At 36.6% G+C, this 25227-nt stretch overlaps 1 protein-coding gene and 3 non-coding genes across 6 annotated transcripts in view; 3 read left to right on the top strand and 1 right to left on the bottom strand.

Annotated features, from left to right (window-relative positions):
- The window catches only part of dennd5a (DENN/MADD domain containing 5A), a 46206-nt gene extending 31685 nt beyond the window's left edge, over positions 1–14521 (bottom strand). Inside the window, exons 1-2 of one of the 3 annotated variants that reach the window (XM_046857262.1) lie at positions 14423–14521; positions 14154–14291 (exon numbers count right to left, since the gene is read on the bottom strand). In XM_046857262.1, the coding sequence (XP_046713218.1) occupies positions 14154–14253 (100 nt within the window). In that variant the 5' untranslated portion in view covers positions 14254–14291; positions 14423–14521. Of the gene's footprint in view, positions 1–14153 lie in introns of all 3 variants that reach the window. The other 2 variants (XM_046857263.1, XM_046857264.1) reach the window with 2 other exon arrangements.
- Positions 418–474, top strand: LOC124391745. The gene has a single exon (XR_006927034.1). It is a non-coding gene; the product is annotated as a U7 small nuclear RNA (small nuclear RNA).
- On the top strand, positions 1063–1119 carry LOC124391762. Its single transcript, XR_006927049.1, has one exon. It is a non-coding gene; the product is annotated as a U7 small nuclear RNA (small nuclear RNA).
- Positions 3191–3249, top strand: LOC124391747. The gene has a single exon (XR_006927036.1). It is a non-coding gene; the product is annotated as a U7 small nuclear RNA (small nuclear RNA).
- Positions 14522–25227: the final 10706 nt, after the last annotated feature.

The raw sequence follows: 25227 nt of genomic DNA, 5'->3' as shown, positions 1-25227 counted from the left end.
TATATATATATATATATATATATATTTTATTTTTTTTTTTTTTTTACTTTTTATTAATTATGCATATAGCTTAGATGTGTTGAACGCGTCTTTGACAACAATTAAAGTAACATTGATATGACATGCACACAATCATTATAGAGGTCTTTTTAATTAAAAACGAATTATGTTATAAATTATTGTGTTTTATATGTGATATACTTTTATATAGTTAAGACTCTCTACAGAAACATCTTCCCGGAACAGTAGATAATATTATAACAACAAATGAGATGCTGGGCATATAGCAGGGTGTTGTAGTGGTGGGACATTAAGTAATCTGCATATGACACACCTATACTTTGATGCACATGGTCACCATCAGCGTAACAACCTTGTAGAACAACCACCACTTACAGAACGCCACCATAATGCTCAGAAAATTTGCTCTTTTAGTATTTGTCAAGTAGGGTCTGGAGTTTTATCAGACCCCCACATCTCTGGTTTTAAAAAGTAGAAGTGCGTCATACAAGTTTAAATCTGAAATTTATAGCAAAAGATGATTGATAGAATAACAACAGTTATGAGTTACTGGATTAGTAACTTTTTTCCATTTATTAATTAATCCAATATATATAAACTCTATATCCTACTGATTGTGTGCATGCCATATATATATATATATTTTTTTTTTTTTTTTTTTTTTTACTTTTTTTATTAATTATGCATATAGCTTAGATGTGTTGAACGTCTTTGACAACAATTAAAGTAACATTGATATGACATGCACACAATCATTATAGAGGTCTTTTTTTAATTAAAAAACGAATTATGTTATAAATTATTGTGTTTTATATGTGATATACTTTTATACAGTTAAGACTCTCTACAGAAACATCTTCCCAGAAGAGTAGATAATATTATAACAACAAATGAGATGCTGGGCATATAGCAGGGTGTTGTAGTGGGCGGGACATTAAGTAATCTGCATATGACACACCTATACTTTGATGCACATGGTCACCATCAGCGTAACAACCTTGTAGAACAACCACCACTTACAGAACGCCACCATAATATTCAGAAAATTTGCTCTTTTAGTATTTGTCAAGTAGGGTCTGGAGTTTTCTCAGACCCCCACATTTCTGGTTTTAAAAATAGAAGTGTGTCATACAAGTTTAAATCTGAAACTTATAGCGATAGATAGATAGATAGATAGATAGATAGATAGATAGATAGATAGATAGATAGATAGATAGATAGATAGAATAACAACAGTTATGAGTTACTGGATTAGTAACTTTTTTCCATTTATTAATTAATCCAATTTATATAAACTCTATACCCTACTGATTGTGTGCCATATATATATTTTATTTTATTTTTATTTTTTTTACTTTTTTTATGAATTATGCATATAGCTTAGATGTGTTGAACGTCTTTGACAACAATTAAAGTAACATTGATATGACATGCACACAATCATTATAGAGGTCTTTTTTTTAAGGAAAAAATGAATTATGTTATAAATTTTTGTTTTATATGTGATATACTTTTATACAGTTAAGACTCTCTACAGGAAAATTGTAAACGCATACAGCAACTACATTAAAATTACATCAGAATTTCAAAATGTGAAATGTCCTTAACAACAATTAACAAGTCAAATGAAATTTGCATATGATATGCAAGCTTCCTGTATGCAGTCACCATGAGTGAGATAACTGTACAGAACAATACCTTCACTGACCCAGTCATTTTCACATGGTTAAAGGGTAGTTTTCTTTTTTTAATGTATTTTCTATACTAACTCTATGTGCTCTCTTAATGTACTGTTAAATTGAAGTTTATAGTCTACTTGTATTTATATAGCTAATAGTTCCCAGGGAAACTTTTACAGAAAAGGTTAAGTATAAAAGCATATTTAATCTTCTGCAGCTAAAATGCACTACTATATAGGCACAGACTCAATGTGTTTTGCTGTTAGTGATATAAATATGCATGAAAGAAAAAAAAATCATTGATAAGAAAGACACCTTAATTGTCTAATTTTAAAAGTGCTGTCAAAACCCACATTTTAAACCATATTTTGTAGATCCATTAGTTGCCTGGGTTTCTATTAATGAACAACCAAAATGGTTGCTGAGTGGACGGGCATTAGTATTGACTTTACTTGACAGCTCCAGTCATGTGCACATTAATTCATATTCCAGTTAAGCCTCCTTCACTATGTTGTGAAAAGAAAAAATACATCCCAGCTTTCATCAACTCTGAACTAGAAAGTCAGGTAACAGACTCCAAACTCCATCTTAAACATATCATTTTGGATACAATTCCTAGCCTGCTAGTAATACCTCATAACACTTATAATACTTACTGTTTCTTTGCCGTTCTCTCAAACTAAGTCAACTGTATCTGTTACAGGGGTGGGAAACTTGCACATGACACACCCTTGACATCTGGTCACCATCAGTGCAACATCACAAATTATTCACCATTTACATTAATGCTCATTAGCTATGTTGTTGACTGTTGTTGACTTCTAGCAATCCCATAATAATTTAATACTAAACATGGTTCTTTTTTAATAATCACATGGAAACAAGCTTCTATTATCTTTCAACTAGTTATAATTTTTTAACTAGGTTTTTTAGTTTCTTAAGGAGGAAAATTGAAAGTTCTGTTGCAGTCTATTACAGTAAATGTAATATAAAAGAAACAGGCAAATACAGAAAGAAATTTAAACTCATTAGCAATTTGTAACATTTCTATGTACAGTACAGCTGTGTGATTAGAAAGGAAAAAATAATATTGTATTTTTGTTGCTCCACATTATTACTGTGCTGCTTTGAAAAGCAATAAAGGTGAAAATGATTAATGGTAGCAATAAATGCTTTTAGCATAGCCTGCAGTATTAGAATATGCTAACAACCTCAGATGAATCATCTAACACTTTTGATTAGTCAAAATGCTTCAACTGCAATACAATTTACAAATACTCTTGCTTTAAAAGGATTTTCACGTAGAATGCAAAAAAAAAAACAAATTATATTGTAAAAATACAAGCTACTCATTATGCTGCCTGAATGGGTGGGGCATGAAAAATTTAGCATACGATACGCCCACAATGTATTGCCATAGTAGAAGGTCACCATCCACGAAGTAACCTTTCAGAATAACCACCACTTCCACAATAGGCACAATTTCTTTGTAAAATTTGCTCTTTTAGTATTTGTTCAGTAGGTTCCTTAGTGTCTAAGGAACACCAATATCTGATGTTAAAAGTAGATCAACTCTGTTTTGGATATCTGTTTCATTTGTGTGGTTTTTTTTTAGAAGATTTTGTGAGACCTGTTAAAGTAGTGAATTTTTTTTAAGATTGTTCAAAATGTTATCTTGGTTGTTAATGTTAAGAAAAGACTTTAACCATAGTGTGTCATGTGCACTTGATAAAAACTATTGAGGACATTTACCCCTTAATGGTCATTGGTCTGGTTATGACCAGTGGTGTTTACCAGCATGTGAGATTTACTTGCTGAAATGAATCTAGCCTGCTTTATTACACTGCAGCAAAAACATGGTTTTGATTGTCTCAGGAGTTTTCAGCACTCGTTATAGGTTTTTGATGTGACCCAGGCAGCAGGGAGCAGCTCAGTAATGGAACTGATTAATTCACAAGTCTCACCTCAGCTATGAATTTGAGCTTTGTCGAACAGGTTTAGAAAGTGACCAGGTTTAGAAATTTCCAGACAGGAAATGTTTTATTTGACTTGTGACTGAAGCCAGATTGTTTTTGGGGCCTTATAAGACATGACATAGGAAGAAGTGTGTGAGAGTCAGCCAGGTTGAGAAGAGCCAAGTGGTGGAAACTATACTCATATTAAGCTTTTCTAACATACCTGTTTTTAAAAAAAAAAAAAAAACTAAACCAAACTAAAAAGCATGTTTAACTTTTGTACTTAATCTACTTGTAAAATCGATTGAATGTCTTTGATTTATATTTTTGTCTTATTGCCCAGGGACTAAAAGATATGCTTTACTGAGCTTATGATTATTACCAGTAGATTTATTACACTGGCCCCATTTTAAATCACAGTATCAAGCATCTGTTTTCATTTATAATTTCAGTGGCTCATGGTTAATTTTTTCGAAATATAAAAAAGTCAACATGGCAGCCATTTCAGCTAGAAAAATTAGAAAGAAAACCTTATTTGGGAAAAAACAAAAACAGGTTTGAGATTACTCATTGTAAGCTTCTTTCACATGCGCATCAATAAATGACCAGCAGGAAAGATAAGAGTTGCACTCGAATGAGTGATGTCACTGAAAAAAGGCCAGCGGGGGTGCATGGGAAACTCCAGGGGGAGTTACGCATTTAAATGTGTCGAGCCCAGCTGTGCTCCCCAATGTGCTTAAGGCCTGGTGGTGCAAAGGCTCTGTGAGCCAACCAATAACAGCGTCCAGGCAGGAGGCGCCCCTTATACATATGCTAATAAGGCTCTCACCCTGTGCCCTGTCACTGCGGATAAAGGAGATGGTCTGTGAATCACTATGAAGCGTTTGGAAATCCTGCTGCTATTTTAATAAGCAATAAAGTAGGTAGCTATTGAAATAAAAATGCACATATCAAAGAGTTGGCCTAATACCAGGAGAGAGACAGATGGAGAGTGTCAAGTCTACTACCACCTGTTTTTAGATTATTTAAAATGAGAATAAACTGAACCAAGCAGATGCTGCTTTGGAAGTTAATTGAATAAAAACAAAGAAAAAGTGACAATGCTAATTTCTACTCTAATCGGTTGTGTTGAGTTTGTGGCACAACACACAACATAATATCTATAATATTACATTATTTTTGCTAACCCAGCTAAATTATAGTACAACAATTGCAATTGTATGTGTACAAAATAATCTTGGAAACGTGCACATTAAAGGGATTTTAGCTAAATGCCAAACGCTAACGTGCCTTGAAGAATCTTCGCACACAAGCAAATTTTAAAAAATGCAAATAATCTTATTTAAATTAGAAATTCACATCAGATACCCAATATTCCATTCGAGTCATAAGAGATTCGCTTCAACAATTCTTTGTTCTAATTGTTCTTTTTTTTCCTTAAAAAAATATGCATTGAATCAATTATTTAATTAAATAAATAAATAAATAAATAAATAAATAAATAAAACAGATGTAATTTCTTGACTAGAAAGGAAATACAGTAGCTGTAATGGATTCGGCGAGCAGGTAAAATCAATCTGTAGTCAATGTTTGTGCAAATTAGGTAATGGATATAAAATACATTAGCAGTGAAAAATACCATTAAGTATTAATTATAACCAGGGTTGTTTGCACAGAAATTGCAGCATTCGCCCACATGATAAGGAGGATGGATACATTTGCCACTGTTTCAAAACCAGCTCTTAAATGCCACTTTCATAACAACAAACTAAGTTAGTGTTGCAATAAAAAAGTCTTTCCTAGGACTTTTCAAAAACAATGATCAGAGCAACACTACAAATACACAGTGCATCATGTGTTGTCAGGTTAGAACCTAGACTTACTTCTATGAAGGGTGCCAATAGTTATAGATGGCTGTTGTTTTAAATTACAATGCTATACCTGTAAGTTTCGAGCCAGGACTAAGCTATACAGTGTGATCTTATCTCCTGGAAGCATCTTCCCTTTCCGTTTGTGGTGCATGATGGGACAGGTTAGTGTGAGGTATCCCCTGACCTACATGCCATTTGTTTGACAAATATAGTCAAATGTGAGTTCACTAGACAGTTATGCATACTTGATAACCATCTAAAATAGTACATTTGCTTGCAGTCTGAGACACAGCCAGCATCTCTGTCCCATAGATCATCCAGAGTGTGATAATTACTCAGACTTCGAAAACCCTGACATTCTGCATCAGAAACCTCTGATTTGTCACCAAGACTGTGAATCAGAAATGACTTTTTAGATTTATGCCAGATTACATACATCAACAGAAAAAAAAACTTGATTGGAAAGTCTTTGAATAAAAAACACAACACTTTCTGTCTCACCAAAGATTAGAATCAATGACTCTGTTGAGCAGCTCTGACAACCGCAAGCTTACAGAACGCTTTCAAGTCCTTGTTACGTCTATCACTGAGCCTTAATGTGACTAGAACCTATGGAAAAAAGACAGCTTTACGCAAGTCAAACTTGCACGTTGCTATAAACCAGTATTTCCACACTGATTAAATAACTGGCAAAATACCCAGAATCAGACTTTCTGCATTATATCTGGGTTTGGACAAACACACTTACACACAGATGTGCACACAGCACTGTTAGCCTCCATTAAGACATCTGTTTGCTCTGAATTTTTTCAACTGGAAAGAGAGACAAAATTTGTCACATGGCTTTCAGATGGTGAAAGAGACAGTTTTTCCTTATCGGATAGCTGAAACTCTAAAACTAAATCAGCATCAAAAAAAAAAAAAAAAAAAAAAAGAGTCTGTACCATAGAGACGGACCTGCACCAACAGAACTGGCTTTGTGGAGCCTTAGAGTGGGAGTGGAAGTACTTTCTTGCCCCTCCGCAGTGTGGGAGGAAAAGAAAAACAGAATAAAAGCTGCTCTCAGTGTGCTAACGAGCGTCACAGGCTTGGCTAGAGGAAAGGGAAAGTGAGCTTGTGCAATGCCTCATAAAAGAAGACTAAGTAGAAGAAGAGTGGTCCAAGGTCTGCTCACTTTTTCTTCAAAAGAGTTATATTCTATAGCCATCTATATTGGTTTTGTGTATTTGACAGCGTCTCTTGTGTTTCAAGTAAAATGTGTGCTCATGAGCTTTGTGTATAGATTCTATTTAAGTAAACTAGGGTCTAAACTGGCCTAAAACAGCACAAAGCTGCAATTAGAAATGGGGCTTCAATTAGTTTGAAAGATGTACATAGGCCAGCGGTAAAGCTGAGACACATTAAGACTGTTTATCCTGCTCTTGCTACAGTAAACATCTTGAGCACCTGTGTGTGCACCTTTAAGTGTGTTTATGTCTGTTACCGTGCCCACAGTTTAGTCCTGGGAAATGTACGCAAAGCAATTCACAAAAACACAAATCTCAAGTCTGCCCTGTTACAAGATCTCACCCTGGACCTACCCGACTAATCATTTTGTGGGCAACACCACAAATTCTGAAATAAGAGTCAATGTTATGGACATCATCATAATCACCCATCATCGAGATTAAATGGACTAAAAGTAATCAGGGTTTGTTGCCAGGTTGTGCAGCATGAATATTTTACTATCTAAAACCTCTCTCTATTGTATTGAACAGCCTTGTTAAATTCTTGATTCTGATTGGTCAAGGTTGATTCGTTCACTTTAAGCCTGCTGTAATTCAAATCGCAGGTTCATATTAAATCAGTAATAGTTGATATGGTTAGGTTTTCTGCTATCAGATGTTAAATGCGTATATTAAAAGTCACCTATATCACAGCTTTTTTGACATAAAAAAAAAAAAAAAGCAGTAACTATGTTTCTTGAGTCTTCAGAGTAGAGGGCTTAGTCCTTTCTCTATAAGCTATTGTTTGTAGCATGAAGACAGAAAGAGGAAGAGTGAATGGTGATGGAATGGCTGTTTATAGCTGCTGTAATGGAAGTGGATAACATTGACTATAACTGAATGAGGCTGCACAAACAATTCTGTATTTGCTCTTATTGTATAAAAGAACAATGATGAAAATATATCATGAACATACCAGATTTAGGAATATAATGTTACAGTGTTGGCCAAATAATAGCTAAAAATATAACCATGATTGTTTATAGCAATTATTTAAAATACAAAAATCTCTGAGCCAGCCATAGATGGTGAAACAAATGTATGGTCAGCCTGTGATCTAATAATATGCACATCCTTTACAAGCAAGACGCCATAAGCTTGTATCTTTAAAACACTGCTTACGCATACATTATTATTGTTTACTGCAACAAGCGACCCAGATTCAGAATGCACCCTGTACATCACCGCAAAAAATGTCACAGGGGTTTCAGAAGCACGCCTGGACTACACCGAACAGCAACTGACTGCACTGTTGCAGCGCTGCCAGGAACTACATTAACCCCCAAAACATGTGTGGCATTCGTGCTGATGGAGTGAGTCACCACAGGGAAATGCAGCGACCGCGTTGAGAAGTTCAGAACACTCCTGTCACAACTCGACACAAGATAATCTCAATCACCTTAATAGGGCTGAGGACACACAGCTATTTGAGTATAAATCAGGTGCTTGGTTTTGCTGCACCAACAAAAAAAACTAAGAGAAAGTGTAAGGCACACTAAACGGAACATCAGAAAAAGGGAAGGATGTGCTTGTGTGGATCTTTGCTGAGGACAGTTTCCTTTAGCAAAAAAAAAGATGAAGCAGCAAAATTATTTTCATAATAATTACTTTGGTTTTGGATTTTAACTTTGACCAATCAGAAAAAAATAAAAGATCTCAATTCCTTTTGATCTGAAAGGATCTGAATACGTTCAATCCCATAATACTGTGATCGGTGTAGCGATGGTGAAGCCAATTTACATTAATATATATATATATATATATTGTCCACGGTAGTATGTGCATTCACAATATATTTAATTTCTTAAAAAATGAATGATGCTCACTGGAAGAAAAAAAAGAAAGAAGGCGCTTAAACCCATACAGAGGTGAATCTAATGGTCCGAAGAATGCAGCAAAATAGCAGGATGTCTATAGCACAAAGCGTCGATGCCTCTGCCATGTAGAAGGTTAAAACTTGGCCAAAATGACGAGTTCCAGAAATGGTAATGAAATGTTTGTGGTGTGCAGACTCCATGCTCTGCATTGGCCATGTCAATGACATGAATAGACTGAAACCTCCTGAAAACATGTCTTTTGAATTAAAGACGCACAAAGAAACCCTGGGTCAAGATGTCTAACAAATATTTCATCCTTGTTAGGCATTACAGAAAAAAATGATGTTAGGCTCTCCAGATAAGGTGCCACAGAATATCAGTTTTGAAGATGTCTTTTCTGCACAAAAAATTCATAGTGAAATCTCAAAAAGAAATTCATACGATTCTATAATTTGATGCTAATCAAATCAAAAACAGTGCACACCTGAAGTGAAGGGACTTTGAATGATGTTAGAGGACATTTTTATTGCTGGATGAAACTAATTTGTCCCAAAAAGATGTTTCAGATTATATCCTGTATATTAAATTCCCAATTACTGAAAGAAATGACAATTAATATGTGAAATGAACAAATGCAGTGTCAGGCTGCATGTGTCACTTCCCTAAAAACTCACGAATACATCACAAGCAGAAAACCACACGTGGGGTATGAGTTGCTCAATATATAACAAATAATTTCATTAATATTGTTGCTTTCACTTCGGGAATTTTCAGTTGACATGTTGCAATCTTGGGTTTCAGATATGATTCGTTTTGTAGTCCATGCAGTTCACTTGCTAAGCATTTGTGTGTTTTGCATTACATATATGCTAATAAATGTAGACAAGATTTAATGCTACATTCGAATACAAACCATAACTTGGAATTTCTGACCTCAAACTAGAAAATAAAACAAATAAAACTCCCCCTCAACTTGGAATTTCTGACCTCAGCCAAGAAAAAAAAAACAAGAAAGAATTTCTACTAAAATATCTCGACCCAAATTTTAAGTGATCAAGTCAAAACACTTGCTTATACCATAAACAGTAAACAAAGTAGCCCCTCTTACTTTAAATGAGTTAGACTGCATATATAAGTATTTGCTTTAAATCAATCAACATAAAGATATATTACTTTGCTACATCTGTAACACTGACTTTACAATTCTCTGTTTTGAGAAGGAAAAAATACATAACTCATCACAGTTCTCTGACTAGCTTGTTGATAACAAAATTCGAACACTGAGGCGGTCATCATTTTTGGCCCCACTTTGTAGCCCACATACACAAAATCGTCCAAATTGATTTCAACTTCTGATCGAAACTGTAGCATAATTCCACTTCAATTGGAAAATTTAGCTACAGCAACACAAGTACATAATAAATATACATAATGTTTTTTGTGACTCTGGTCAAAGTATCATAAGTGATCATCATAATCTCAGCTCTAAGCAAAAAAATAAACCCTGTTAAAAAACTCCTATATTTCTATACCAAAGACATGATCTGGAAAACATGTTACACCCACAATCTGTTTACATATACAGTGGAACCTCGAAACTCACGACCTTGACACTCGTGACCTCGATAATTCGCAACTTTTCATTTGGAACCAGACTAAGATCTGATAGTTTGCGAGAAGCCGTTTGAAAAACAATTTTATTATTGTATTATTCATTTAAAGAAGTAAATAAAACATGTATGACAAGTAATTCACAATTTTTGTTGAGTTTACAGTACATGTACGATTCCCCTTGAAAAAGGAACCATCAAAAGGAGAGTCAAAAAAATGTTTGTTATTCGCGAGGGGTCATAAGAGCGTAACCCCGCGAGTATCGCAGTTGCACTGTAACATTATTACACATTATTATTACTGCACTATACAATATTAATATTAATGAAGAAAAACAAATCAATGAGAGGGAAGCATAAAAGCATTTCTTTATGAAACATGCTGAAACAGGGCTTTTCATATTGAGAGAGTCAACAACTGAACAAACAAAATGTCTGGAAATTCACAAGGGAACAACTGAGCAGCTAATGACATATTATGAGACTCTGCCTAAAAGTTGCTTCAGGTCAGGCCTCATTAGAAAAGACACAACCCTCTGGGAATGGATTTTTCTGAAATATGAAGGGACAGCACTTAATAATCATGTATGTATGTACTGTATGTACTGTATGTATGTATGTATGTATGTATGTATGTATGTGATCTTTGCCTATGCTGTTCTTCTAAAAAAACTATAGATCTTAGTTGATCTTTACTCAGTTGACCTACAGTTTCTTCAGTAGCCGGATTAGGCTAGGTTTTTATTTCTTTTGTAACCGAATGCAATACAGCAACAGGTCAGGCCTTGGTTAAAGTGTTAGTACGTATTATTCATTTGTAAGTGAAATGTACTACAATTTCCACATTGCGTAGTACATGTGTGTCGCAAACATAAGACAGGACGTACGATTACACTGGAGAAAGACACAGTAAATATGATTCTTTTCTTCACTTCCAAAGTTTTGTAAAGTTTCCAACACTACCCACAATGCTAGTGGAAATTCCTTTCAAACTAAACACTGCAATGTAGCGTTGCTTTAGTGCTTCGGTCTATCCAGCTCTATACTCCTTTATCTGCTCTAACAGTCCAGCTTCCAAAAAAGCTTCATGTGAATATCTATTTACAGCTGGTTTGTGAGATACACTGGTAAAGGAATGTTGCTATGATCAAGACTCAGGCTGAAACAAAATCATTTCACTGCTGTTGCTGTTTCACTGCTGTTCAGTCTCTGCCGTAAAATCACAACAGACTTCAGGCAGTTCTAAAATAACTATTATGTAATAACAAAGGAAATTTACAAAATTTGACTTCAGGCAAATATAAGCACTTCTTTTACTTATTTTTATTAGCCAATACATTCACTTATGTTTTACAGCCCTATAAACATCCCCGTTGCACATGCAGAGAAACACAAGTAGCTTTGCCCTGCTTTATTTCAGTCAGATCTTTTTTTACTTTCCTTCTCTTTGAATTGATGCAGGTGTGAGTGAACGTTTTGTCCCCTCCAAAAAAAATGCAATCTAAAGGTCATACTAAGTCACATTTTTCTTTCACAAACTTCTGAAACTGGATAATAGGCACAATAGCTGCAATACAATATTGTTTATCATCTTATTTGTTTAAAATTAAATAGCTGTGACTGTGTCACAAAAGTAAATACAGTGGAACCCGGTTATCTCGCCCTCGGTTACCTCGACAACCCTATTAAGTCGACGTTTTTGAAGTGGAACCGCCAAATTCTCGCTTTGTCTAAGCATTTTTTATCGGTTATGTCGACTTTTTTTATGTCGCCGAACCCTGATATCTCGAGCACAAGGGGGGAAAATTTGCCATTTAACGTTGGTTATCTCGTGCAGCCGCAGAAGAACTCGCAAAAGTGTCGGAAAAATCAAGGCTTACAGCTGCTACAGGTGTTGTATTGTATACTGGTGAATCTCTGCTGTTAGTTAGTGCACATATGCCTTTTGTTGTTAAATGTTATGCGATGAACGGGAGGAGAAAGCGAACGTGGGATGAGCAAAATCATAGAATGAACACCGGCAGGATCGGGGGAAACCGCGGTGCGCTTTGGAAAGAAAAGCGCAAGCGTTGAGAGAGTACGGTGGGAAGGCACGTACCGGGATACGCATGAGCGATAACAACAACCGCCGTGAACCAACATATACCAACAATAACGGACAGTGAGAGTGTGGAAGTTTAAATAGGAGCTGGTGATGATGATAAACGAGCACCATATGTGCGCGATTGAAGCGGAGCTTCAGAGAAAGCGGCCGAGAAAGCACCTGACACGCTGAAGGGGGCCGAAGGGGGCGTGGCAGGTGGATTCCTGACAGATAAACATGTACTGTATGTATTTTTATAGCATGCCTTCATCAAACAAATCGCGGCAACGCTGTTGTGTAAAAAACCCTTCAAAAACACGTGCATGCACATTTTCATTTATTAACGCACATCATGTACATAAAGAAATTTCAAGCACGTTAATATATTGCCGCCATTTTGATTTTCGTTTATCTCGAACATCGGTTACCTCGATGCTTTTTGGCGACCCCCTAGGACATCGACATAACCGGGTTCCACTGTAACTACAAATATTTTGAATATCTTTATTTTCTCAGGTCACTATAACGGATGCGTTTTCCAATTTTCTGGATTAATGTGAAAGTAGCCTTAAACTGTTAAAAATCATTCTTGAAACTTTCTTTCCAATAATTTTTTTTTTTAAGATTGCAATCTTAAGAAGACATTTTGGTGAAATTATCACAAACAACCAAAACTTATTTGGAAAATACTATAATTTTCACTGCCTCACTTTTACATACTATGCACTAACTGTACCGTCAATGTCTTTATCTTCATATTTTACTCTATTACTTCGTTTTATTTTCCTAGTCTTTATAGTTTTTGTATTTTTTAAAGCACCAGCACACCATAACAAATTCATGCTAAATGTAATCCATGATACTTGGCAATAAAGGGGCTTCTGATTCTTTACTCCTTAAGCCCACGTCCCACCACATTCGCTAAGCCCCGCCCCTACAATATTAGTTGCCTATTATTGTACAGTATCTTTAAAATGATTGACAGGTCACACGTCAAAACAGTAATAAGTATTACAGATCGGTCGCCAGTTTCTCAAGCGGATTTTATCGGCCAGAATTTTTCTTGTTTATTTTCCCATGTCTAGTAAATCTTTCAGGTTCTTTTTTTAATTTATTTATTTATTTATTTTTTTTTACAAGTACGCACTAAAAAAAAACGCCCATTGCACCTTTAAGGGGGAGAAACCGGTGTTTGAGAAACCTGACAAAAGAGAATTTAGTTTCGGGGGTAGAAAAGGAAGTGGTAAGAAAAAAAAACACAAGGAAAAAAATCTTATCTATCTATGCATTTAAATAAAAAAAAAGAAATGCAAATAAGAAGATGAAAGCAGTCTCTCTAGATCTCTATTCACAAGACCTACTGAGTTTCTGAAGGACATGAAGATGTTGAGCATGAAAGTGAATTTAAAATAAAAGGCAGGATAGATAGATAGATAGATAGATAGATAGATAGATAGATAGATAGATAAATAGAGATAGATAGATAGATAGATAAATAGAAAGATAGATAGATAGATAGATAGATAGATAGATAGATAGATAGATAGATAGATAGATAGATAGATAGATAGATAGTCAGCGAGCCTCCGACAGGAACACTCAGGGAAACGGGATGTTCTCGGGATAAATGGTGGGCCGCTTCTATTCGGTGAAAGAAGAGCTTGTTCGCATTTCGGAAAATATTTCAGTCAAAAATTAGCTGTTTCAGGTGTTTGTAAATATCACCCAGTATGTAAAAGGGGAAAAGAAAACAACACATTTGTGTTAAATACGGAAAATATGATAAATAAAATAAAAAAAACCCACACATAACCAAAAACTAATCAAATGGTTCGGAGGTTTGGCTGCTTACCGGACAGCTCGTCTGGTTCCAGTCCGCTTTCGGTGTCGAGTCCGCAGATAACGAAGTAGTCCGCGAACCGGCAGGAGTTGGAGCTGAAGCCGGTGCTCATTTTGAGGCTGGTCCGGTCGTGGCCGTGTGTCCGCCGTGCTGCTGGGGTGCATATTACTATTAAACAACCATAAGTCCTGGTTTATTGCGCGTAGACATCGCGGACGCGCTCTATCAAATATTTATATATATGACGAAGAAGAAGAAGTAGAAAAAATCAAAGCGCCAACCCGTAAATTGCGGCGACGAATTGCATTGTGGGCGTTCATACAGCTGTTTTTTTCGACCGCTCCTCTAGCTCGGGTTTGTGCGGCGCATGCGCAGTCTGCAGCGGTCACATAATAGGATTACCCATAGCGCGCGCGCACACACACACACACACACACACACACACACACACACTACATGGTGGGGACTCCTGACTGAGTGGTTACTCGTGGGGACACCGATTTCTAAATACATTAAGGTCACAATTTTAAGTCAGATGTCTCTTTTTTTTGTTTTGTTTAATGTTTCTTCTATTCTGGTGGGGACGTCCCTATTTTGTCTTACCACCAACCACCTCTAGGTGTCACTATTATAAATTATCTGCAGATTTTCCAATTTACATGCAATTATAACTGTGTATAACATTAACGAAGATGAAGATTAAGTTCAGACCATAACTAAAGTGTTGTTCAAAAGGGAGAATTTAACTGTTTTTATTTATTTATTTGTTTGTTTGTTTATTTGTTTATTTATTTATTTATTTTTATTTTGCTTTTCACTATTTCCCATCATCCCTTGTATTTGTATAGACAATTTCTAAGAAAGTAAACAGTAAAAAAGCCTTACCTCACTTCCTGTTTAACATTCAATTCTCTTCAATTCTGAGAGTCTCAATAGTCACACATTTTGGTATCTACAACACTCATGTTATATGACAAGCGGGAAACGTTTATGTTCATTTACACCATCATGGTCTAAAATAAATAATGATCTGTGCATACTGGAATCTATTTAATTTAAACAGCATGTGATCAACCGTGTTGCAAGATATATTGCTAATATATCTATATAAATATTAGGTAGAAGTAGAAGATATTTGATGTACACCCATGATTAACCACCACCTGAAAAGTTTGGACATTTGGGCAATTCCACAAAAACAAAAATCTGTGACATCATAATTCTCTTTAACATTTATTTGTCAGCAACTTGAACTAAAATGTTTCTGAACATGTTGCCTTTAACAAACATATGAAAAAAAAACATCCATTAAAGGCTTTTCACTTTTACATTTTTCACTTCATGGAATCAATGCGATTTCTTTATGTAAAATTTGACTGCCTGCTGGGGATTTTTTATAAATGCACACCATGCACTGGCGTTTACCAGGAACCTGGCCAAAACTGATGTAGTCCATTAGAGTCTTTTCCACAGCCTGGATCTCCTCTGTAACCACTTTCTCCGTGGGTTTTGTAAAGATCTTAAATAAATTAAAAGTAATTAGAAATTGTGATAAAAGTGACTCATAACATATCATATCATTTTACCTCTAGCTTTCCCATAATTCCCTACATTAGCTGACTACATACCTGCAGAATTTGAAGGTGGAGGTAAAGCATCATTTTCTTTCCCGTTTTCAGAGTCTGATCCTTCACTGTCCATCAGTACTCTCTCTAGTAAACACAGCAACCACAGAGAAAATAATTATAGCTAAATACGTGGAAAAATATTTTTTAAACTGCTACATCCATCAAATAATCTAGAACCAACGTTGGTGTTCCTGTTAATCATAACATGGAATTTAAGATTTTTAAAACATCTTTATTTACTCAGGCCTGTTTTACCTTGTGGATCAATCTGGATCTCATCTACATTCCTTCCTTTAAATTGAGATTTAAAGGAAGGCTATGGCTAGAAGAACTTTACTTATCTTCGCCAGCTGTAATGTACCTTTAGGTAGCCTGTAGTACTGCTGATGCACCCTGATGTCGTGTCCTAAGAAGTCAGCAAGGTCATCCATTTCATTGTCTTTCAAATTAAGGACCTTGGACATAATGGCCATGTGCTTTCTCAGTCTACTGGAGGATAACGCTTCATGGTGTTCTGCTCCACAGCTTCCAGCAATCTGACGAATAATGTCTGATCATCTAAAGTGACTCAGTGCTTGTGGTCTTTTTTCACATCTTCAGCAATAGGAAGAAGTTGCAGAGAGTTCCACTTTGCCTCGCTCAAATTTCGGGCCTGGGCTGAGACACACTTACTGCATTTAGTTCTGCAGATTTGTTTGAAGGCTTGCACATTGCCAAGGGTGTTCTTATCACCTGACATCATCGCCTCACATTCAATAATGTTTGCCATCTTCTTGAGGTTGTGCCCAAGCTTCAGTGCTAAAGATGGTGTTTTGTAAGTGCTTGTCTCCTCATTCAAGCGAGACACACAGTGAACTGCTTCCACCATCCGTTTTCTTCTTTAGTATCATGACCTTCACATTTGAATTAACAGGTGAAGATAATTCTCCACTGTCAGATGTAGAAGACTGTCAAGTGTTTGTGTTCAATTAAGAGGATTCTTTGGTTCCACTGCTCACCAATGAACTAGAACCTTTAACCCCCAACCTTGCGGGGACCTGCTGATCGGTAAACCAACACCTTACCCACTGAGCTATCACTTCCCACTTGTGTAATAAACTTATCAATAAGCCTTATTAACCAATATGGCTTCTTTTCCATACTTTAACAACAGGTAACTCATATTAAAAGTAGGCCAAACAAGTCTTTCAAAAAAGACAAAGAAATAAAGCAATCTTTTAAACAGGTCTCTTTAATTAACAAATCGATTTACAGTTCAATTTTACAAAGTAGACAAGCTATTATATTTCAAAAGAGAAATATAAATTTTACCTTGGCAATGCTGGGGCTTGAGCCCACAACCTTGTGGGGACCTGCTGACCAGTAAACTTATGCCTCAACCACTGAGCTATCAGATCTGACTTGTGGAAGCAGTCAGTAAGCCTAATGAACCAGCATGGCTTCTTTTTCATACTTTACCACCATGTAGCTCATATTAAAAGTAGGCCAAACAAGTCTTTCAAAAAAGACAAAGAAATAAAGCAATCTTTAAAACAGGTCTCGTTAATTAACAAATCGATTTACAGTTTAATGTCACAAAGAAGACAAACTATTATATTACAAAAGAAAAATAAGAATTTTATCTTTGCAATGCTAGGGTTTGAACCAACAACCTTGTGGGGACCTGCTGACTAATAAACCTATGCCTTACCCACTGAGCTATCAGATCTGACTTGCGCACGCAGTCAATAAGCCTAATAAACCAGCATGGCCTCTTTTCCATACTTCAACACCATTTAGCTCATATTAAAAGTACGCCAAAAATTCTTTCAAAAAAGACAAAGAAATAAAGCAATCTTTTAAACTGGTCTCTTTAATTAACAAATCGATTTACAGTTTAATGTCACAAAGTAGACACAACTATTATATTTCAAAAGAGAAATCAAAAATGTACCTTGGTAATGCTGGGGCTTGAACCCACAAACTTGTGAGGACCTGCTGAGCAGCAAACCTTCGCCTTACCCACTGAGCTATCAGATCTGACTTGCACAAGCAGTCAATAAGCCTAATGAACCAGCATGGCTTCTTTTCCATACTTCAACAACATGTAGCTCATATTAAAAGTAGGCCAAACAAGTCTTTCAAAAAATACAAATAAATAAAGCAATCGTTTAAACAGGTGTCTTTAATCAACAAATCGATTTAGAGTTTAATGTCACAAAGTAGACAAACTATTATATCTCAAAAGAGAAATAAAATATCACCCTGGCAATGCTGGCACTTGAACCCACAAACTTGTGGGGACCTGCTGACCAGTAAACCTATGCCTTAGCCACTGAGCTATCAGATCTGACTTGTACAAGCAGTCAATAAGACTAATGAATCAGCATGGCTTCTTTTCCATCCATCAACACCATGGAGCTCATATTAAAAATAGGCCAAACAAGTCTTTCAAAAAAGATAAATAAATCAAGCAATCGTTTAAACAGGTCTCTTTAATTAACAAATCGATTTAGAGTTTAATGTTACAAAGTAGACAAACTATTATATTTCAAAAGAGAAATCAAAATTTTACCTTGGTAATGCTGGGGCTTGAACCCACAACCTTGTGAGAACCTACTGAGCAGCAAACCTACGCTTTACCTACTGAGCTATCAGATCTGACTTGTAGAAGCAGTCAATAAGCCTAATGAACCAGCATTGCTTCTTTTCCATACTTCAACAACATGTAGCTCATATTAAAAGTAGGCCAAACAAGTCTTTCAAAAAATACAAATAAATAAAGCAATCGTTTAAACAGGTCTCTTTAATTAACAAATCGATTTAGAGTTAAATATTACAAAGTAGACAAACTATTAAATTTCAAAAGAGAAATAAAAATTTTACCTTGGCAATGCTGGGGTTTGAATCCACAAACTTGCGAGGACCTGCTGACCAGTAAACCTATGCTTAACCCAATGAGCTATCATATCTGACTTTTGCAAGCAGTCAATGAGCCTAATAAAAAAAACCTGGCTTTGTTTCCATACTTCAACACAATGTAGCTCATATTAAAAGTAGGCCAAAGAAGTCTTTTAAAAAAGACAAAGCAATCTTTTAAACAGGTCTCTTTAATTAACAATTAACAAATTAACAAATTTTAACTTGTACAAGCAGTCAATAAGCCTAATGAACCAGCATGCCTTCTTTTCCATACTTCAACACCATGGAGCTCATATTAAAAATAGGCCAAACAAGTCTTTCAAAAAAGACAAATAAATAAAGCAATCGTTTAAACAGGTCTCTTTAATTAACAAATCGATTTGGAGTTTAATGTCACAAAGTAGACAAACTATTATATTTCAAAAGAGAAATAAAAATTTTACCTTGGCAATGCTGGGGTTTGAACCCACAACCTTGTGAGGACCTGCTGAACAGTAAACCTATGCCTTACCCACTGAGCTATCAGATGTGACTTGTACAAGCAGTCAATAAGTCTAATGAACCAGCATGGCTTCTTTTCCATACTTCCACACTATAGAGCTCATAATAAAAATAGGCCAAACAAGTCTTTTAAAAAAGACAAAGAAATAAAGCAATCTTTAAAACAGGTCTCATTAATTAACAAATTGATTTACAGGTTAATGTCACAAAGTAGACAAACTATTATATTTCAGAAGAGAAATAAAGTTTTATCTTGGCAATGCTGGGGATTGAACCCACAAACTTGTGCGGACCAGCTGACCAATAAAGCTATGCCTTACCCACTGAGCTATCAGATCTGAAACGCGCATGCAATCAATAAGCCTAATGAACCATCATGGCTTCAGTTCAAGCCTTCAATACGATGTAGCTCATATTAAAAGTAAGCCAAACAAGTCTTTCAAAAAAGACATATAAATAAAGCAATCTTTTAAACAGGTCTCTTTAATTAACAAATCGATTTAGAGTTTAATGTCACAAAGTAGACAAACTATTACATATCAAAAGAGAAATAAATTCTTACCTTGGCAATGCTGGGTCTTAAACCCACAACCATGTGAGGACCTGCTGACCAGTAAACACATACCTTACCCACTGAGCTACCAGATCTGACTTGCCCAAGCAATCAATAAGCCTAATGAACCAGCATGGCTTCTTTTCCATACTTCAACACCATGGAGCTCATATTAAAAATAGGTCAAACAAGTCTTTCAAAAAAGACAAATAAATAAAGCAATCGTTTTAAACAGGTGTCTAGAATTAACAAATCGATTTAGCGTTTAATGTCACAAAGTAGACAAACTATTATATTTCAAAAGAGAAATAAAAATTTTACTTTGGCAATGCTGGGGTTTGAACCCAAAACCTTGTGCAGACCAGCTGACCAGTAAAGCTATACCTTACCCACTGAGCTATCTGATCTGACTTGTGCAAGCAATCAATAAGACTAATGAACCAGCATGGCTTCTTTTCCATACTTCAACACCATGGAGCTCATATTAAAAATAGGCCAAACAAGTTAAAAAAAAAAAGACAAATAAATAAAGCAATCGTTTAAACAGGTCTCTTTAATTAACAAATCAATTTACGGGTTAATGTCACGAAGTAGACACACTATTAAATTTCAAAAGAGAAATAAAGTCTTACCTGGGCAATGCTGGGGCTAAAAGTTTTACCTTGGCAATGCTGGGGCTTGAACCCACAACTTTGTGAGGACCTGATGACCATTAAACCTATGCCTTATCCACTGAGCTATCAGATATGACTTGCACAAGCAGTCAATAAGCCTAATGAACCAGCATGGCTTCTTTTCCATACTTCAACACCATGGAGCTCATATTAAAATAGGCCAAACAAGTCTTTCAAAAAAGACAAATAAATAAAGCAATCGTTTAAACAGGTCTCTTTAATTAACAAATCGATTTAGCGTTTAATGTCACAAAGTAGACAAACTATTATATTTCAAAAGAGAAATACAATTTTTACCTTGGCAATGACGGGGTTTGAACCAATAACCTTGTGATGACCTGCTGACGAGTAAACCTATGCCTTACCAACTGAGCTATCAGATCTGATGTGTACAAGCAGTCAATAAGCCTAATGAACCAGCATGGCTTCGTTTCCATACTTCAACACCATGTAGCTCATATTAAATATAGGCCAAAGAAGTCTTTCAAAAAAGACAAATAAATAAAGCAATCTTTTAAACAGGTCTCTTTATTTAACAAATCGATTTAGAGTTTAATGTCACAAATTAGACAAACTATTATATTTCAAAAGAGAAATAAAATTTTACCTTGGCAATGCTGGGGCTTGAACCCATAACCTTATGGGGACCTGCTGATCAGTAAACCTAGGTCTTACCCACTGAGCTATCAGATCTGACTTGCGCAAGCAGTCAATAAGCCTAATGAACCAGCATGGCTTCATTTCAAGACTTCAACACCATGTAGCTCATATTAAAAGTAAGCCAAACAAGTCTTTCAAAAAAGACAAATAAATAAAGCAATCTTTTAAACAGGTCTCTTTGATTAACAAATCGATTTAGAGTTTAATGTTACAAAGTAGACAAACTATTATATTTCAAAAGAGAAATAAAGTTTTACCTTGGCAATGCTAGGACTTGAACCAACAACCTTGTGGGGACCTGCTGACCACTAAAACTGTGCTTTACCCACTGAGCTATCAGATCTGACGTGTGCAAGCAGTCAATAAGCCTAATGAACCAGTATGGCTTCGTTTCCATACATCAACACCACGGAGCTCTTATTAAAAATAGGCCAAACAAGTCTTTTAAAAAAGACAAATAAATAAAGCAATCTTTTAAACAGGTCTTTTTAATTAACAAATCGATTTACGGGTTAATGTCACAAAGTAGACAAACTATTATATTTCAAAAGAGAAAAACTAATTTTACTTTGGCAATGCTGGGGCTTGAACCCACAACCTTGTGAGGACCTGCTGACCAGTAAACCAATGCCTTACCCACTGAGCTATCAGATCTGTCTTGGGCAAGCAGTCAATAAGACTAATGAACCAGCATGGCTTTTTTTCCATACTTGAACACCATGGAGCTCATATTAAAAATAGTCCAAACAAGTCTTTCAAAAAAGACAAATAAATAAAGCAATAATTTAAACAGGTCTCTTTAATTAACAAATCGATTTAGAGTTTAATGTCACAAAGTAGACAAACTATTATATTTCAAAAGAGAAATAAAGTCTTACCTTGGCAATGCTGGGGATTGAACGCACAACCTTGTGAGGACCTGCTGACCAGTAAACCTATGCTTCACCCACTGAGCTATCAGATTTGGCTTGCACAAGCAGTCAATAAGACTAATGAACCAGCATGGCTTCTTTTCCATACTTCAACACCATGGAGCTCATATTAAAAATAGGCCAAACAAGTCTTTCAAAAAAGACAAATAAATCAAGCAATCGTTTAAACAGGTCTCTTTAATTAACAAATCGATTTAGAGTTTAATGTCACAAAGTAGACAAACTATTATATATCAAAAGAGAAATAAATTCTTACCTTGGCAATGCTGGGGCTTGAAACCACAACCTTGTGAGGACCTGCTGACCACTAAAACTATGCTTTACCCACTGAGCTATCAGATCTGACTTGGACAAGCAGTCATTAAGCCTAATAAACCAGCATGGCTTCCATACTGCAACACCATGTAGCTCATATCAAAAGTAGGCCAAAGAAGTCTTTCAAAAAAGACAAATAAAAAAATAAATCTTTTAAACAGGTCTCTCTAATTAACAAATTGATTTAGAGTTTATTGTCACAAAGTAGACAAACTATTATATTTCAAAAGAGAAATAAGAATTTTACCTTGGCAATGCTGGGGCTTGAACCCACAACCTTGTGAGGACCTGCTGACCAGTAAACCTATGCCTTACCCACTGAGCTATCAGAACTGACTTGTGCGAGCAGTCAATAAGCCTAATGAACCAGCATGGCTTCTTTTCCATACTTGAACACCATGGAGATCCTATTAAAAATAGGCCAAAGAAGTCTTTCAAAAAAGACAAATAAATAAAGCAATTGTTTAAACAGGTCTCTTTAATTAACAAATTGATTTAGAGTTTAATGTCACAAAGTAGACAAACTATTATATATTTAATGTTACAAAGTAGACAAACTTTTATATTTCAAAAGAGAAATAAAAGTTTTACCTTGGCAATGCAGGGGCTTGAACGCCCAACCTTGTGGGGACCTGCTGATTAAAAAAACCAACACCTTACGTACTGAGCTACCACTTCCCACTTCTACAACCAGTCAATAAGCCTAATGAACCAACATGGCTTTTTTTCCATACTTCAACACCATGTCTTCTTCTTCTTTCGGATCATCCGTCTCCATACCCCCTTGTCCTCTACATTTGCCTCTTTCAACCCAACTACCTGCATGTCTTCCCTCACCACATCCATAAACCGCCTCCTTGGTCTTCCTCTTGTCCTCCTTCCTGGTGGCTCCATCCTCAGCATTCTCCTACCAATATACCACATCTCCCTCCTCTGCACATGTCCAAACCATCTCAATCGCGCCTCCCTCACCTTGTCTCCAAAACGTCCTAGGTGCGCTGTCCCTCTAATAAACTATTTTCTAATCCTGTCTATCCTCGTCACTCCCAATGAAAACCTCAACATCATTAGCTCTGCTACCTCCAGCTCCACCTCCTTTCTTTAACTCAATGCTACTGTCTCTAAACCATACAACATCGCAGGTCTCAGCACAGTCCGATAAACTTTACCTTTCACTCTCACAGATACTCTTCTATCACAAATCATTCCTGCTATCACTCTTCTCCACCAACTCCACCCTGCCTGCACTTTACACTGTTGACCCCAGATACCTGAACTCCTCCACCTTCTCCACCTCTTCTCCCTGCAACTGCACCCCTCCACTGCCCTCCCTCTCATTCACACACATGTACTCTGTATTACTCCAACTGACTTTCATTCCCCTTCTTTCCAGCGTGTACCTCCACCTCTCCAGGCTCTTCTCCACCTGCTCACTACTCTCACCACAAATCACAATATCGTCCGCAAACATCATAGTCCATGGAGACTCCTGTCTGACCTCATCCGTCAACCTGTCCATTACCACTGCAAACAGGAAAGGGCTCAGAGCCGATCCTTAATGCAGTCCAACCTCCACCTTGAACCATTCGGTCGTTCCTACTGCACACTTCACTGCTGTCACACTGTCCTCATACATGTCCTGCACCACCCTCACATACTTCTCCAACACACCTGACTTCATCATACAATACCATAGCTCCTCTCTTGGCACCCTGTCGTATGCTTTCTTCAAATACACAAACACACAATGCAACTCCTTCTGACCTTCTCTATACTTCTCCATCAACATTCTCAAAGCAAATAATGCATCTGTGGTGCTCTTCCTCGGCATAAAACCATACCGCTGCTCACACACGGTCACCTCTTCCCTTAGCCTGGCTTCCACTACTCTTTCCCATAACTTCATGGTGTGACTGATCAACTTAATTCCCCTGTAGCTACTGCAGGTCTGCACATCCCCCTTGTTCTTAAAGATCAGTACCAGCACACTCCTTCTCCATTCCTCAGGTATCCTCTCACCTTCCAAAATCCTGTTAAACAATCTTGTTAAAAACTCCACTGCCATCTCACCTAAACATCTCCATGCTTCTACCAGTATATCATCTGGTCCAACTGACTTTCCACTCTTTATCCTCTTAATTGCTGCTACTTCCTCCTTACTAATCCTATCCACTTCCTGCTTCACCAACTCCACACCATCCCACCTTCTCTCTCTTTTATTTTCCTCATCCATCAGCTGCTCAAAATACTCCCTCCATCTAAACACACTCTCCTGACTAGTCAACACATTTCCATCTCCATCCTTTCAATAAAGGATTTGTAGAGGGACTACATACTACATACTACATACTACATACTACATACAATAAAGGATTTGTAGAGGGACTGAGTTGGAAAGATGTGCTGCAAGTTAAAGCAATCTTTAACTTGCAGCACATCTTTCCCATCTCAGTCCCTCTACAAATCCTTTTCTCCTTCCTTAGTTCCCAACTTCGCATACAGCTCCTCAAATGCCTTTTCCTTGGCTTTTGCCACATCCCTCTTTACCTGCTGCCACATCTCCTTGTACTCCTGTTTACTTTTCTCATCACTCTCTCGATCCCAATTCTGTTTTGCCAACCTCTTTCTCCTTATGCTTTCCTGCACTTCCTCATTCCACCACCACGTCTCTTTATCCTTCTCTCTATTCCCAGATGTCACCCCAAGTACCTTTCTAGCTGTCTCCCTTATCACTTCTGCAGTAGTTGCCCAATCATCCAGCACCTCCTCACCACCACCGAGCACCTGTCTGACCTTTTCCCTGAATCTCACACTACAGTCTTCCTCCTTCAGTTTTCACCATCTTATTCTTCTTTCAGTCTTCACTCTCCTCCTCTTCTTTTTCAACTCCAGGGTCATCCTTTAGACCACCATCTGATGCTG

The sequence above is a fragment of the Silurus meridionalis genome, chromosome 9, assembly GCF_014805685.1.
Source record: "Silurus meridionalis isolate SWU-2019-XX chromosome 9, ASM1480568v1, whole genome shotgun sequence".
In the NCBI taxonomy this organism is placed as follows: Eukaryota; Metazoa; Chordata; class Actinopteri; order Siluriformes; family Siluridae; genus Silurus; species Silurus meridionalis.
Note: the sequence above shows the minus strand (reverse complement) of the source record. Positions and strands in the feature narration are given on the sequence as shown.